We start from the raw sequence: 17,296 nt of genomic DNA on the forward strand, positions 1-17,296 counted from the left end.
ATATATGACAATTTCAAAGTAAGATTTTTAATTACAGTAGGTTTTGTTTTTCTTTTTTCTTTTTATATTTTTTAGCACTCTGGGTTCTAGCATTCCTTGACAAAAGTCAATTAAATCATAAAAAACAGTTTAGTTTCATTATTTCCTTTAAATCAAAGATATAACACCTGGTCATAACTGTAAACAATTGACCCAAGCAAAATTTATCAAGAAAGACTTTTTGGTTTCTTATGCATCACTTGTGGTTTGCTGCTGACAGTGCAGTCATGATTTATTCAACAAAAAGCTTTTAAGTGTAGTAAATTGTATCATTTCACACAGCACCTAAGAAACATTGTTTTGAAGCTGAATTAGAACGTAAAACACAAGACTTTTGAGGGAAGAAATTACTTAAATTACATAGGTTAAGAATAAGAATCAGAAAAACCTGCACCCCCAGTAAATGCTGGGCTAGATACTAAGGGGTACAGTTGTGAAGTAACATTATATTTCATATATTATAAATATATTGACAAAGAAAAATCTCGTGTGAGATGGTTACAAGAGAAGGTGAAGGTACAAGTCTTGTTATTCCCTGGAACGACAGCATACCCAGGCACACTTCGGGGTTTGTTTTTGTTGTTGTTGTTTTTAAGATTTTATTTATTTGTCAGAGAGAGAAAGAGAGCACTAGTAGGGGTAGCGTCAGGCAGAAGGAGAAGCAGACTTCCCCACCAAGCAAGTAGCCTGATGCTGAACTCGATCCCAAGACCTGGGATCATGACCTGAGCCAAAGGCAAGCACTTAACCGACAGAGCCACCCAGGCATCCCTCACAGTTTGGGGTCTATATCTGTACTACATCTAACAGGGAAGAAAAGAGGTAGTAGTAAGTCCTGTCATTAAGCCTACCACTGTATTAGCCTAATGGGGTCTGTCTACTGGATAAGCTCATGGGAAAAGAGGAAACTAAATTACCAAGGATATTTCCTGCTGTGATACTTAATTTAGGGCCTACAGACCAGGAACATGATGGAAGATGTTAATATTTATTGAATGTACAAGATACCTTTTATTTTTCTATTACTTCTCTAGTTTATTCAGAGTCTAATTTGCAGTTTTTGTATTCCATACTTTATAGTGTGGATCATTTTGTATTAAGCTATCTTGAGCCAATGAGAAAATTGATAGTTTCTGTCCTAATTCTTTAATTTTTTCTTTGTTCATATTATTTAAAACCATGCATAAAGAAAGCAGTTTTGGAGGAGAATACTGTAGCTAATGAAACTATTTGATATAATTGACATATCTGGTAAATACATGATATCTGAGTGTAAGAGGTCAGAAACCTACTCATTTTTGAGAATAGTTATGGAGACATGTTATTAAAGTGAGTTCCTATATTTATGGAAACACTGAACAGGGAGAGGAAGGGCCAAAACAAGAGTAGTAGAGAGAGAGACAGAGGGAAAAAGGGGGAAAGACGGGGAGAGAGAGAAAATGGAGTATTTTAATTTACAGAAAAAGTCTGTAATGCTAAATTAGGATGAATGTTATAAATGAGTTGCCATAATAATACAGTTGACTTATAAAAAAGGGATTTGGACTTCCTAAGAAAGTCATCTTTCTTAATTTTATGATAGGTTACAAAAATATACATAGCATCTTAAATTGCTTTGTTGATTAATTTCAGTTTTGTTCAATGTAATGTTTTGGAAAAGTGTGTAAATTTTTTCTTCATAGATTCAAAATTATTAGGTTAATAATAACCCTGGGCCTCTAAAGACAGGTGAGTTCAGTGAAATAGCAAAATGAAGGAGTACTAGAGCGTCATAAATATACTATTAACAAAGTTATGAGAAAGCATATCATTGACATTTTAATTGCGACAACGAAATGTCATAGCTACTTCCTCAATACTTGGTTCATGAGGTAGTTAGTTACTTATTGTGACTATTTTGACAGACAAATATAGCGACTGGAAGAAACCAAGGAGTTTACATTTTAAGGATTTTCCTTTAGTCTAAAATAGATGAGAAATTGCAAAAGTAGCAACTAAATATAATTTATCTCTATCTTCATAATGCAGAACAAATTGAAAAGCATAGTTCTGATAACATAAGGAGAACTTAAAATGAAAAAAATATTTCTACATCATCCCACAAAAATAATAATGGTTTTTTGCTAGGACGGGGGAGAGAGAATGTTTCTCTACTTTTCAGTTCACTGTATCTGAACAACCACATAATATTTTTAGTTTTCTTAGACCTATACTTTACAGGAGCTCAAGGAGTCTATTACTATTACTATTAGTCTACTACTAAAAGATTAGTAAAGGCTTAGTAATATTTCTACATTTGGAATTAAAGATTACTAAAATATAATCCTACAGCTCATTTGTGCTATATCAGTTTATATTTCTAGCAGATGTTTACATATTGTCCATTTTCAACTGAATTTCATCATAAGTAATTTAATAATCTGATGGGAAAAAGTGTTATTTCATTGTTTTAAATGGATGTTATTAGATTAAATTAAATAATTTCTTGTTCACTGAATTTCTATTCATGCTATTCAAATTCTTTTTTTTTTTTTTTTTTAAGATTTTATTCACTTATTCGACGGAGAGAGAGAGAGCACAAGTAGGGGCAGTAGCAGAGGGGGAGGGAGAAGCAGATCTCAGCTGAGCAGGGAGCATGATGTGGAGCTAGATCCTGGGACCCTGGGATCATGACCTGAGCTGAAGGCAAACACTTAACTGACTGAACCACCCCAGGCTTCCCCATGCTATTCACATTCCTAGCCTGTTTTTCCTTGATAATATTTTTTTAAAAACAAAAAGTGTATTTTATATATTTTAAGGCCATTAACATTTGATCAAATAGTACTGGTTTTTTCCTCAGTATTTATACTTTGAACACAAGTTTATTATTGACTTTTCTTTGCACTTTTCCCATACTCTTGCTGTCAGTCCCTCTGTGATCTATAAGCATTAGCTATGTAATAATGCTAATACTGCCCACATGATAGGGCTTTATAAGAAGTGACTTTAGGGCTTTATGAATTTTTAGGCAAGGGAAAGAGCAAAGGTTATGTCTAACTTATCTTTGTATTCTCAAATGATCAGCCAAATGTCTTATATGTGTGTGGTTTTCAATAGGTGTTGACTAATACAATCTTTGTACCCCATTCCTACAGACTAAAGAAACTACATATATTTTTCACCAGTACTCCAGCATGAAGAACCTATTTGCTATTTCTTGTATATCCTTCAAGAGGTTTTGTACTGTTGTTTTGTAGTTCATACCCAGGGCAAACAGCCAAACCCAGGTTTGAGTTCAGCTTCATTCTCCCACCTTCCTAGCTGTGTGATCTTAAGCAAAGCCTCAGACTTCCTGTCTGTAAAACAGGGTTAATTACAGTATCTATCATATTGATAATATCATAAGACTTAGGAGTCTACCCAATATGAGGTAACCAAATAATGAGCATTTGCTAAATGGTTATTATTATTACAATCAAAGCTAGTCAAATACTCCAGATGAAGAGTAGTACTACAACTGTTAGAGTCTAAATTATTACCCATTACCTTATTAACTTTATTATGTGGTACCTGTGTTCCCTCCAGAAAACGTTATAAAGATTTCCAAGTATTTAAGAACATTTTTGCTTTTTATTAATATTATTATTACTATCTTTTTTTTTTTTTTTTTTTTTTTTTTTGAGAGAGAGAGTGGGGTTGGATGGACAGAGGAGAGAGGAGAGAATTTTAAGCAGGCTTCACACCCAGTGTGGAGCCCAATGTAGGGCTCTATCTAACAACCCTGAGATCATGACCTGAGGCAAAATCAAGAGTCGGATGCTTAACCAGCTGAGTCACCCAGGGGCCCCTAGGACATATATTTGTAGACAGTTGCAAGGGAATAAACAAACAAACAAAAAAATCTAAATGATTTAGATGTTAGAAAGAATGATAGTGAATTTTTTGCTTATTTTAAAGAATCATACCAAACAGGTAGGATGTTAATCTTAAATAGTAAGTAAATCCCTGACATATACATATCTTTCCAATTCCAGTAGGGAAAAATGAGTATAATTAATTTATACTTGTAACTTTACTATCTTAACAAAAACCGAGGTAAATGATATTTTGTTAGAAACGAATTACTTTGAAATATTTTAGAAATCTATTATGTTCATATTAACAAAAAAAAGAGCAAAATGAGATATACATTTCAACAATTGAGCTAATTATGGATGACTTACACATTTGAAACAGCAAGTAAGACAAGGTCCATTATAAGTTTGTTCACATTATAGTCTTATAAATTTCTGTTTCTTTAACACTTTTGCTTATGGGATGATGCTTCCTACTGACAACACTAGATACATAAATGTGATAATGTTTCTTATTCTTTGTATTTAATGTTTGACATTAGCCAAAATCCAGTTGTACATTTGGAGATATAATTTCAGAGGATGAATTTTAATGAGCATTCAGTATAAGGTTACATTTCTCAAGTATTTCTCCTTGCTCTTTGGATATACTCTCAAAAACCGTATGTTGGAAGAAGGTAGCAGCCTAGTCATTGGGTATGTTCATAGGTTCAAACAGGTAAGAGAGAAGGGAAGTATCTGTGAGTTCAGTACAACAAAACATCTGTGATTTCATATAAATCTTTATTATTATTTTGTTATAACTGGAATTACAAAAAAGGAAATAATCAGCCTTAAAAGCCACTTACAGTTAACATTGCACAGTGAAGGTCTGGATTTGCTGATAATATTGTTAAATATATATTTTTTAAAGATTTTTATTTATTTATCAGAGAGAGAGAGGGGGAGAGAGTGAGCACAGGCAGACAGAATGGCAGGCAGAGGCAGAGGGAGAAGCAGGCTCCCCGCTGAGCAAAGAGCCCGATGTGGGACTCGATCCCAGGACGCTGGGATCATGACCTGAGCCGAAGGCAGCTGCTTAACCAACTGAGCCACCCAGGCGTCCCTGATAATATTGTTAAATTCATCAAATTTTCATGTACATTTATGATGGAATAATAATGACAGTGACAATGAGTATCTGAAAAGAAATACACTTTTACTTCCATGAGACTACTGTCATTCTTTAGACACTTGTGGAAACACAAAGGAAAAATGTAAATGACAATCCACTTTATTGATTACTTTACTCTCTAGAATAACTGCAGTACAAGCAGAGAAATATCTCCTTTCTTAAAATTGTATTATATTTTCAAGGTTGATCTTTAATGAATTTCAGAATAGCCATAATTGTGATATAATAAAAGAAGGTGAGTTTTCTATCAAATAAGTATTTGCAATTGACCTACATAAGAACAGACTTCAATTGTTACAAGAGCTGCCTGACTAAAGAAATGAAGGTTACTGTTTTATGAAAATGTTATTGTGCTCATACTCAAGCCCTCTGTGATTTTTAAAAATCAGTATTTAATCAGTATACTATTATTTCAAATCAAAAATTACTCACTGCAAAATAACGTGTTACTTTTAAAAAATTGTCATCAGTTCTAATAAGCTTTACTACAGTGACTTGTTTGGCTTAGGACTTTCTTGGTTGCAAAACTGAAATTTCCATTTCCTAAGAATATCACCCTCCTGGTCACAGGTCACTTAAAAACATGTTGCCATAAATACAAAATACAAAATAAAACCAAGAATGAGACTATTGCTATGAGTTATAAAATTTTGAATTCACCTTAAAAAGGGCAGAGTTGATGTGATTATGTTGGTTATGAGAGTATAGTGTTTGTACAAAGTATGTTTAAAAGAAAAAAATGAAGTATGCCTTAGCATAGGTTATAACAATAATCAGATTTTACCTTAATAAGATACTTACTTCTGCAAAAATTCTTCATAGCCACATATACTTAGAAGATGATCTTTGGGGAATAACTGGTCATTTGTACAAAAATGTAGAATCTCTGCAATTAGGTCTTTGACAAGATAATTAGCTAAAAACAAAGATGAATAATAAAAAAGTTAATAAGAGCTTATCATATATTGGCTGAGAAAAAGGTTCTGAGCACCAAAAAAAAGATACATATATTTTGAACTATTGTAACTGTCTAGCTCCATCAAGTGGTATGAAAATGAGATGCATCTCTTTTATTAGTCTGGTTATATTTGGAGATACTTTTGAAAAACAGTTGTTTGCATTTTCTTTAATCAGTCTGTCTTCATATTACTGACAGACCTAGGTATTATATTCCTTATGTTAAAACCTTAATACACTGTGGCTCTGCATAGAAAGTATTCTACTGTGAGGGCAGTTGGGTGGCTCAATCCGGTAAAGGTCTGACTTCAGCTCAGATGGTGATCTCTTGGGTCCTGAGATCAAGCCCTGTATTGGGCTCCTTGCTCAGCAGGGAGTCTGCTTGTCCCATTGCCCCTCCCCCACTCACGTCTATTCTCTCTCTCTACCTATCTCTCTCTCAAATAAATAAATAAAATCTTTAAAAAAATAAGTATTCTACTATGGTTACTCATAGAGACTTAGGAGATGCGGGGAGTGTCTAACCTGTCAGATTCCAAAGCCTGTATTCTTAATGATTCTGCATCTCCACAACTTACTGTTCTTCCCTTCCCATGTGGGAATTACTCAAGTTTCCATCGTGGACAGCCTTATAATAACTTTGATGAACATGTGTTTTTTTTCTCTACCTTCTCTGGAGCTCAAGATGTAAAGTCCTGTGCCTTTATGTTCCATAATCTCCCCACTAAACTCTTACATATACATGCCATTTAATAGTGGCCAGACCATACTGACTTGTTACAAGTTATATTTGCCTATGCAATATTTTCTTAATTATAAATGACAAATAGTACAGGGCTCATTTATTACCATAAATGATAACAGGTAAAAATTATTTATACACACACACACACACACACACACACACACACACATATCCATGCTTTGAGGGTGATCTCATGGTCTCAATCAATGAAGCACGTGCAAACAGACTGTACTAATGACCCCTACCCAGTGGGAATCTGAACAGCATACTGCAAACACTCAATTATATTCATCTGAGTTGTGTTTAGTTTGCAATTATGTGTTTACTTTGCTGTAACTTCTTTTTCTTCCATAGCTTTTTGTTTGGAGGAAAAGGTTTTTAACACAAACTGGCTAACAAAATGTAGTGCAACTGACATAGCTGGATCAGCCACAGAAAAGTCCAGGGGAGGGGGTGGATAAAGCTGGATTTTAAATGTGGGTTTCATGGTAGATCAAGGTATTTTCTAAGAAATGATCAGAGAAACAAATAGTAAAGATCATCATGGAATTAGAGATTGTGGAAATGCTTTAACATGGTAGAGAGTATCTTAAACACTCTGTTGCTTGGAAATAATGATTGAAATGCTATGATGGAATCTAGAAGAAAATATGAAAAAATACGAAAATCATGACTGTAAGGACCCTGACAAGGAGGGGAGAATATTGCTGTAATGATGCAGGAAAATATCTCCAGAGACATCAGTTCATTTTAATTAATTTGGCTCTCCTGTTTCCAGACTGCATCCCCCGTGCTATACGGGGCATGCATGAATTCATTATTTCACTACTATCTTCTCTCCACTCTGTGTGGTAGACTCCATAATCCATTTCTACTATTACTTATCTCCTACTATTTGTTTCATGTTACACTTCGAATGTTTCATTATTTAAATTAGACCTACCTAAACCTCAAATTGTCATCTTTGTCCTTGAAATCAACCATGAAGTATCTGTAAATTAAACTTCTCTTGAGTGTAAGCCAACAAGTACTCTGGCTTCTTTTAAGTAGATTTTATACTTGTACCTTCACTTTGGCAGCTAATAGAATACTTTCCCCAGTTTCTTTTACTCTTCCACTTCTTGCAGTCCTTCTCAATCTGTTAACCCTATTATTGCCTACCATATTGAAGAGGAGAATGCCCATTTGAGATTCTTTCATTAAGTGCCCTGTGTATTAAATTTGATTTTTTGCACATCACCCTCTGCCTCCTTACCCTCCTTTTAAAATATAAGTATCATTGCTTTTTACTATCTCTTACTTTTTAATCTCTTATTTTTCCTGTACTAACTTCTATTTCTATCAATTAAATCCCCTTTTATACATTCAGTATCCTCCACTACTACATGGTTTTGTTTTTTCTTAAAATATGTTTGTTTAATCTTCTCATAAAATCTCTCCTCATCCATTTCATTCCATTAAGATAGTATCTTTTTAGCCTTCCCATTACTGTCAGACTTCTTTAAAAAGTAGATAACTTCTGCAGACTGTTCTCAATCACTCTAATCTTTGCAAACTTCTACACCCAACACTATGCAGGTCACAAATGGCCTCCTAATACAGTTCTAACCATGAATCATCTAAATCTGAAAAGAAAGACACTCTAGAGTAATTCTGTACTAATAAAGACAAGGGAATCATCTTCATTGAAGTGTTAATTGAAGATTATGGAACACAGAATTCTTTGCTCAAAACACCTACTTCTCTAAAGGATTCCATTTCTTCACTCTTCAGGAAACAGTATTCTCTTTGGATGAAAATGCCTTATATAAAGTATTCTCTTTGGATGAAAATGCCTTATATAAATCTCCCCCTCTTTATTTATTTAGCTTTCATTATTCCCTAAGTTTCTAGGAACAGCTTCTACCTTTTATTGAAGTCATTCTTGATATACTCTTAAGATACACTATTTTGTTCTTTATAGCACATCTGTATTTACTAGTAAAACAATAAGTGTGAAAGGAAGACAGTTTTGGCATAAAGAGTATTTCAAAGTGAAAACATTTGAAATCTTATCTGAACTTTGTCTGACTAAAGCAGAGACTCTCTAAAATACAGCTTCCATTAACTTTCTTCTGAGGGAACTTCCTGCAAATTCCAGGAAGGAGACAGACTGCCTATCCACTAGCAAATATATATATATATATATATATATATATATATATATATTTCTATATAGTTATATATATAACATATATAACTATAACTATAATAACTATAACTATAGTTATATAGTTATATAATATAACTATAATAATAATTTAACATGGTATATATAGTTATATTATATAACTATATATATATAGTTCCTGTTTTCCTACTGAAGCTCCAAATGACACACGCTGTACACAAACATACACACTTTGACATTAAATTGGTATATAAACCTTTCCCTCTGGGTATTCAGCAAGTAATCCCTGCATGCATGTGTAGATAACTTTGCATTTTCTCCTACTAATCTGTCTATTGTCAGCTAAGTCACAGCCACCACGTCCACTCCCTTTCAAATACAAGTGGATAGAGGAAAGGTTTTCCTCCCAACAGTGGCATATGCTGCTTTGAGTTTTCATGAATATGTCCTTTCTCCTCTGCTTTGTCCTTCTTCCTCTATACTTCACCCCTTACTCCACCTCCCCTTTCTCCTTCTTACAAACATTTTTAACATCACTGACAGTACAGACATCCTCTTTAAGACTACACATCTCTAACACTGACACAATGACCTAATCACTTTCCTGAAACTTCTTGTAAAAATATGACCTCCAATTTGCCGCATTCAACAAAAGAATATCCAGAGAGAGAGAGAGAGAGAGAGAGAGCGCGCACGCACGCGCGAGAGAGATGCTGGAAATTAAATATTGTAAACTGGAAGAAGAGAAGTGGTCTCCCTAGTTCACAGTTATTCGCTCTTCTCCAGCAACTGAGGCCAAGATGACACAGACTGTGATTAGCTCAGGGTTTAACCCCACTGATTCTGTCTGGGCAATCAGAATCCGGCTTTTAGAAATTTGGAATTAGATCTAATAGAGAGATAGAATTTTCTTTAGGTAGCTGGCCAAATAGCATTTAAGCTTGAGAGCTAGGCTTTCCATGTGTTCTGGAAAAGCAAGGGAAATGAGTCAGCAGAAAACAAGGGAAATCTGAGAAGCAGTAATATTGAAGAGATGAGGTGAGATACATATAGGAATTTTGAACTGCTTATTCATCTGTGCCTTTAGTACTTTCCTGAATCTGCTGAATTCTTACTCTTAAATTCTGTAAGAAATTTCTATATTCCTTAAGAATGTTTTTTCTTCTTAAGGCAGCAGGAGTTGGTTTTTGTTAGTTTCAAACCAGATGGTCCTAACTAAATATTCCAGCATAACTTTGTTATGGTTGTAGCCATCTGTACTAACTCAGAATCATGACTAGAGTAAGAAAGAAAAAAAGCAAAATAGTAATTATATTAATAACAATCGATGAAAGGAAATATTTGTTGGATCATTATTTGTCAAGAAAAAACAATTCATAGGCAGAAACTCATTTAGTAGCAACTAATGTTTGAAGAACTATTATTGTTTTACAAAATAGTTGACAATAACAGTGAAATAAAATAATAAACAACTTTAAAGAGATTCTAAAACTGTAGTAAAAATAAGAAGCATCTGATCAGTTTGATAACATGCATTTTCCAGATTCCAGGATCAATCCCCAGAGACTGATTCAAAGGATCTATCTGCTCATCATGCAGAAGGCTATGGGAATAAACACTATGTTTTTATGTCTGTTTTATGTCATAATTTATTCACATTTGAATGACGTAGTTGTTTCTAATGGGCAATATTTCCATTTTCATATATATATCATTCATATTCATTCATATGCTTTATCTATAATCTTTTTGAAATTTAGGTTTTGTTTTTAATATGTTAAAAATTTGTTCTACTTGCCATCAACTATTTTATAGCAGGAAGGTAAAGTGTCCTGGGGTGTGAGCTATGTGCAGAGAGTCTTAAAAACAATAGCTAAACAAATGTTAACAAAAGGTTTCCAGCTGTTTTCCTCTTAACTCTACTTCAGGGCAAAATATTAGCATTTAATTATGCTTCTTTTAATGCTTTCAGTCTGTGGACTCAAGGCTATGCAGCCTATACCAGCTTTATGGGCATTTTTATACTTATTTGCAAGGTTGCTTACCATATGGCATAAAATGAAGTACTTGCGTTGAGTTATCAATACAAATACTTATATTAAACTTAGTATTAGAAAAAAGCTGATAGGGAAATGCTGTAGTCGTGCTCCAGATCTTCCCTGAGTTGGAATTAATGTCAGCTGCATGATATGTTTCTCTTATTCTGAAAAATATATGGAAAATAATACTTAGGAGATGATTATAAGAAACTTTATGCACAGTATTGCTATAGAAGATTTAAAATATGAAAATTAGCAGATGATTTGTGCTGTAGTGCTGTTAGCAAGGCCAGATTGGTAAAGATTGCAATTATACCAAAACAACTGTAAAGGACCATTCTTTAGATTTCCCCAGGAGCATCTCATTTGAAGCAATTAAGAATACATTGTCATTCATTAGGCATGAAAATTCACTCTGAACAATGATTACTTCCTTCATTGACATTACTTCAGAAGCCTGAATGCCTCCCCTAGGTTTTTGATAACTTCTCAAGCTAGAAGTCACTCATTTTGATTTAAGGATTTTTAAAAATAATTATCTTGTGCCCAATGGGTAAATACCATTCTTGGCTGTAAATTTTTGGATTTTACACAAATCTCTGGATTTTACATAAGCAATTTAACCCAGAAGTCATTTGTACACACTGAACAATTCTTTACTGCTCAGATGAGTCAGAGAATTGCAAAATAGTTTATCCTTGGAGCCAGAAGCCTTGAGCTTGAATCCTGACTCTTCCATTTAGTAGTTTTAACGGTAGGAGGGAAGTTATTTGACCAGTTTCTTTATTTGTACAAATGAGGATATCTATATCTACTTCAAAGGTTTATTGCAAGGATTAAAAGTGAAAAAGCATGCAAAAGATTTTGGTAGAAGCATATACCCACCCATAGGATGTATAATTATCATTATATAGTATTAAAGCTGAATCCTTGTTGATCCATGTTATTGCCCACACATAGAATATAACATAAACTTATTTGCAATTTAGATGTTTAAAATACCTTTGATGATGAATATGAAATCATAGGGGGTTGTTATTGTTATTAATTATGCAGACATCTAAATTTTGTAGTGCTGTTCCCACAGAGAAAGTTATACATTCTGTGTATAGAAGGTATACTATGCATTCTATGTGATGTATCAATATGAATTACATCCTTGGCATTCATTCTATTTGTGCAGCATTAAAGTAGTGTCATGCTCACTAAAATAGCTTAATCTCTGCCTTTCAATTACACAGAAACATGCCCTCCTTGAGGGGCCTGACAAATGAAAACATTCATGGCATGCATCAGGATCCTTATTTTCTGAGTCCCATCTTTGCCGATTCGGTAGATTTATGGAGGAATCTTTACATCAGCCGTTACTGCTGCTACTCTGAAGCTCCAGGTTGAGAACCCATTGTTTAGGATAAAGATATGGGCCACTCTTCTTTGTTACACCTAAGGTGAAAGTCTAGACTCCAGTTCTGTTTGAGGGGCTTTATGAGTAAGCATTCACCATGTGATAGGATCCTACTCTATGCATATGTGATTTAAGAATTCTACTGTTTTGGGAAATTAAATCTAAAATGCACATTAATGACCTATTCTCTCCTAAAACTTTGTTGAGTGTCTACTGTGTTCAAAACTTTTAATATGCTATGCCATTTTATTGTTGTTGGTGGTGGTTATTTTTGCAAAAATATGACACATTCCTTGAAAGATGTGGCTTAAAAATGTATCACAGCAAGAAACCAAATCCAACAAATTATACGGCTTCTTTAAAGGGTGTATAACAGGAATATCAATAACACTTTTAGGTATGGTTATTTAAATATTAAACAACAACAACAACACAAAAAACAGATGAAACCAGATACATAAATCCATTCTGTTGTGACCCTTTTAGGAAATTTGGCTTTCAAACTCAGTTTGATCTTTTGAATAAAGAGCCTTAGACATTACCTAGTACACAGATCCTCCAAAAATAGTTGCTGTTGAATGAATAGTGTGTTTTTTTACAAAATATTTATTGTATCTATAAATTTAATTATTTTATATGTGAGTATACATCAAAGAAGACTATTGAAAACCAAGATAAGTGTGTGTGAATATTAACCTATATTTTCCTTTCACTACTCTATAAAGTTTATTATTGTTTGGTTGTCTGTTTTAATTTTCATAGCTACTTTGAAAGGAGCCATTGAGAAAAATTACATTTAAGAATTCAGGAAATGTACTATGAGCTACTGACAAACCATTACATAAAGCATTTTCTATCACTACTGCATCCACAAGAAGATTCGTCTAAGAATATTACATTGTGTTAAAAAATTAATGGGAAAAATCACAAGTGTTTTGTCAATGGATTTATACTGTATGATATCTTGTGATATTAAGAGAGCTATTCCTCATGCTTAGAGGGTAGAAATGATCACATCACATATTTAAAGTGTCAAATTCCTGGCAATGCTTGTCAGTTTGGGACAGTGAATAGTTTATTCTTTAAAGAATCAATATTGATAACTTTAAAGATCCTAATATAGGAGTCCAAAGAGTCATTTTAGTTTTTATCTGTGAACAAGAGTGAGACATTAATTAAAAATTAAATATTTTCATGGATTTGAGTTCCTTGGTTTTGTTTTTCATTTTTTGTTTTTTATCTGTGTGCCTTTCAATTCTTCCAATAGGGTTACAAGTTTTTTAAGGCAGAGACCTTGCTTTTCTGTTCTACATTTAAATATCTCTCATACACGGGCTATTTATTGGTCTTTCAAATAGCCTTTTAAATTAATGATTAATCCCAAATGATTTAGTAGTAAGCTGCTATAGCTGATAAATAAGTTATAGTTCATTTATATGTATATTTATTGTTTTTTAAACAACTGTAAATAGTTAGAAATCAAGAGAACAAAATGTAAATGCATTAATTTTTCAAAAAATTTGGGAACCTTAGCAATAGAAGAGATGGCACTATATAAATTTTAACTGAAAATGAGAAGTTAGTCTTAAAAAAGGCATCTATAATTATAAGTTCATTTTAAATGAGCAAAAAGAGGATCAGTGATGTTTTTATAATATCCCCTAGTGAACAGATTGTTTTTCAATGGACAAACACCCATGCACTTGCTCATTTATTTTGGCAGTTCATTCAAGGTGAGATTAAATTATTAAGAGGAGGGCACTCTCACCATTTAAAATAGTATATCCCAGGTAAGAAGCATAAATCTATGCTATTTTGTGACATAACCAGAGAAGTCAATCAGTTGTGTCATTAAATGAGAAAATAATTCACTGCAAACTAAATAATCAACAAATAGCAAGGGCAAGTCTGAAATTATGAAACATTTATCTTTAATTGAATTTTTAAGAGAATAAAATTATTTGACTAAAAACAACAAAAACAATACCAGAAGTTAATGAACTAATTTGTCAAAAATTTATATTTTTCATTATGTTAAAAATTCTAAAAAAAAAAACCTTTAACATTTTAGATTCAAAATTAATCAGTTTGGTGATGTTAAATTAAAATAGACAAATTTATTAAAATAGACAAATTTATTAAAATAGACAAATTTCAAAGTTTAATGAAATAGCAACACTCACTTTTTTACTTTGTCACAGAAGGAGGCCAGAGTCTTATTACTGCCTTGAGGTACTTCAACTAGCTGAAGAGAATAACCTGTCAGCTTAAAACAAAAACTGTTAAATTAATATAGTTTGGTGTGGAGAAAACATTAATACAATCTACAATTTTAATTTTGTTTTGTTTTAAAGATTCTGTCAAGGAAGGAAGGCCTTCGTCTTCCCTACGGTCCTCCTAGCTGGACTTAGAATCAGATTGACAGGAGACAGACTAACAGGACAAAATCAAATTTCACAGGCCTGTGTATGGGGACTCCACACAGACAGAGATTACAAAAACAATGAGGCAACTGGAGGCTTATTAGAGCTAGGGAGAGGGGGAAGGGCCCGAGGACACAAAGGGGAGGAAAGCCATTAGCAAGAAGGGGAAAGATGTTTGAAAAGAAAGGTTGCCCTATTATGTGGGTAAATTCCTTAGGTAAAGGAGAGTCTCTGTTATTAGCTCCCTTCCTGTACAGGGTCTCCTTTTCTACCTAAATTCAAGCAGTTACCGAGGAAGTGGGGAGTTTTTCCAGTATCTGCTGGGGATTTATTACTTTTAACTTGAAATAATCTTTATGCCAAAGAGGCACAGTTTGGGGCATCTCATTGCATCCCTTCAATTCATTCTGTTTTTTTATTTTTATTTTTTTGGATTTTTTAAGTGAAGTAATATATATAGAAAATGTATAAATCTTAAATATGTAATTTAAGTTTGAGGAATGTATATAACCGTACTATCAATATCACAATAAAAATATAGAGTATTTCCATCACATTAGAAAGTGCCCTCAAATGTCCTTCTGTCAAACTGTACATCCATTTGGTAACTACGGTTATTCAGATGGCTAACATCACAGATGAAGTATATGTGCCCTTTCTTTCTGGTTTCTTTCACTTAAATGATAGATGTTTTTAAATTCATCTGTGTTACCGCACATCAATAATTCATTTTTTATTGCCGTGAGTACTATTCTATTGATGACGATTTCATAATTTGTTTATCCATCTTCCTGTGGATGGGTATTTGGGTAGTTTGTAGTTTTTATAAAGAAAACTATTAATTTTCATATACGAATATTTGTATGGACCTGTGTTTTATTTATGAATAAATCTGTGGAGGCCAAGAAAATTAAGGCCATCCCATCTCAGGTTTAGCTTTAGCATAAGTACAACCATCTTAGCTCTGGCAGCCATCTCAGACCCCTGTGCCCAAGGGCTGAACTTTCCCCTACTTTGCTTTAGTAAGCCCCACCCTGTTTTAGTTCCAGATGCCCCCACCCTGCTTTGGTTCCAGGAATCTTCACCCTGCTTTTTAACAGGAACCCATAAATACCTCTGCCTTAACTAAGATTGGGGTCCAAGTCCCTACTCCACTCTGCCGGTTATACTTGGGCCCAAGCTTAAGCTTGTCAAATAAACTCTCATGTGATTGCATCGGTGCTTGGCTCCTTGGTGGTCTCTCAGATGTGAAAACTTGGGCATAACAAATCCATAAATGGCTCAGTCAGAAGTAGGTGTATGATTAACTTTAAAAGAAGTAATTTTTGCTTTGTGTGCATTGAAGCTTTTATTAGGTCCATAACATGTTTAAATTTATATTGTCTTCCTGATTGACCATGTCGTCATTATGAAATGATAATAATACTAATACTAATAATACTCTGCTTTGAACTGTACTTCTTCTGCTGTTAATAATCATCTTGTTTGCTGATTGAATATCATATCTTTTTATTTCTTTTACTTTCAACTTATTTTTGCCTTTCTTGAGTTTGTCTCTTATAGATAGTAGTTAAATCTTTCTTTTTTTAATCTAGTTTGTCAATTTCCCCTTTTTATTTGAAATGTTTATTCTATTTATATTTAGTATACTTATGAATATTGTTGGATTTGAGACTGCCGTACTCATTATTGTTTCTATTTGTTTCTATTCTATTTTATCTTTCTATTTTTCCTTCCCTGTTTTTCGTTTGTTTTTTTTTTTTTTCTCATTTCATGTATTCCTTTGTTGGATTTTTGGTTTTCCTTCTCAGTTTTATTTTTCCAGTGGCTGTCTTAGCTTAGAAATGACAATAGGCATCCTTAACATATCACAGTGTACTTAGAGTTAATACTGTACCACTGCATTTATAATGTAAGAATTCACAAGAGCAAATAACATTTACTTCTTCCATCCTTTATGCTGTTCTTGTCATATATTTTTCATCTATTGACACATATGTAAAATAACTCAATAAAATGCTATTGTTTTGGTTTAAACGACTATCAAAATTAATTTAAAAGTTTGTTTTCATAGTTACTCATATATTTACCATTTGTAATGCTCTTTGTTCATTTCTTTTTTCTTTTTTTTAAGATTTTATTTGTTAGAGAGAGAGTACACAAGCAGGGGGAATGGCAGGCAGACAGGGCTGAGGGAGAAGCAGGCTCCCCACTGAGCAAGGAGCCCAATGCAGGACTTGATCCCAAGACTCTGGGACCATGACCTGAGCCAAAGGCAGACACTTAACTGACTGAGCCATCCAGGCATCCCACTTTGTTCATTTCTAGATTCCATCTGGTATCATTTTGCTTGCATCCAAAACACTTTAGTATTTCTGTGTGCATGTTAGCTAATTTCTCTCAACATTTGTTTAGTATCTATTTCAAGTTTTGAAATGTATACTCAATGGATACAAAAGTATATAGATATGTGTGTGTGTATCTGTATGTATCTGTATGTAGATGCAC

General features: G+C 33.4%; 1 protein-coding gene across 5 annotated transcripts in view; it reads right to left on the reverse strand.

Annotated features, from left to right (window-relative positions):
- PIK3C2G (phosphatidylinositol-4-phosphate 3-kinase catalytic subunit type 2 gamma) overlaps positions 1 to 17,296 on the reverse strand; it is a 354,883-nt gene that overhangs the window by 306,292 nt on the left and 31,295 nt on the right. For all 5 annotated transcript variants that reach the window (XR_009356772.1, XM_059185937.1, XM_059185939.1 and 2 more), the window contains exons 3-5: positions 14,549 to 14,631; positions 10,967 to 11,124; positions 5,851 to 5,965 (exon numbers count right to left, since the gene is read on the reverse strand). Coding sequence is in view for 4 of the 5 variants with exons in the window: in XM_059185937.1 (XP_059041920.1) it covers positions 5,851 to 5,965; positions 10,967 to 11,124; positions 14,549 to 14,631 (356 nt within the window). In the remaining variant the exon portion in view is untranslated. The remainder of the gene's footprint in view (positions 1 to 5,850; positions 5,966 to 10,966; positions 11,125 to 14,548; positions 14,632 to 17,296) is intronic.

Source organism: Mustela lutreola, chromosome 8 (genome assembly GCF_030435805.1).
Source record: "Mustela lutreola isolate mMusLut2 chromosome 8, mMusLut2.pri, whole genome shotgun sequence".
NCBI lineage: Eukaryota > Metazoa > Chordata > Mammalia > Carnivora > Mustelidae > Mustela > Mustela lutreola.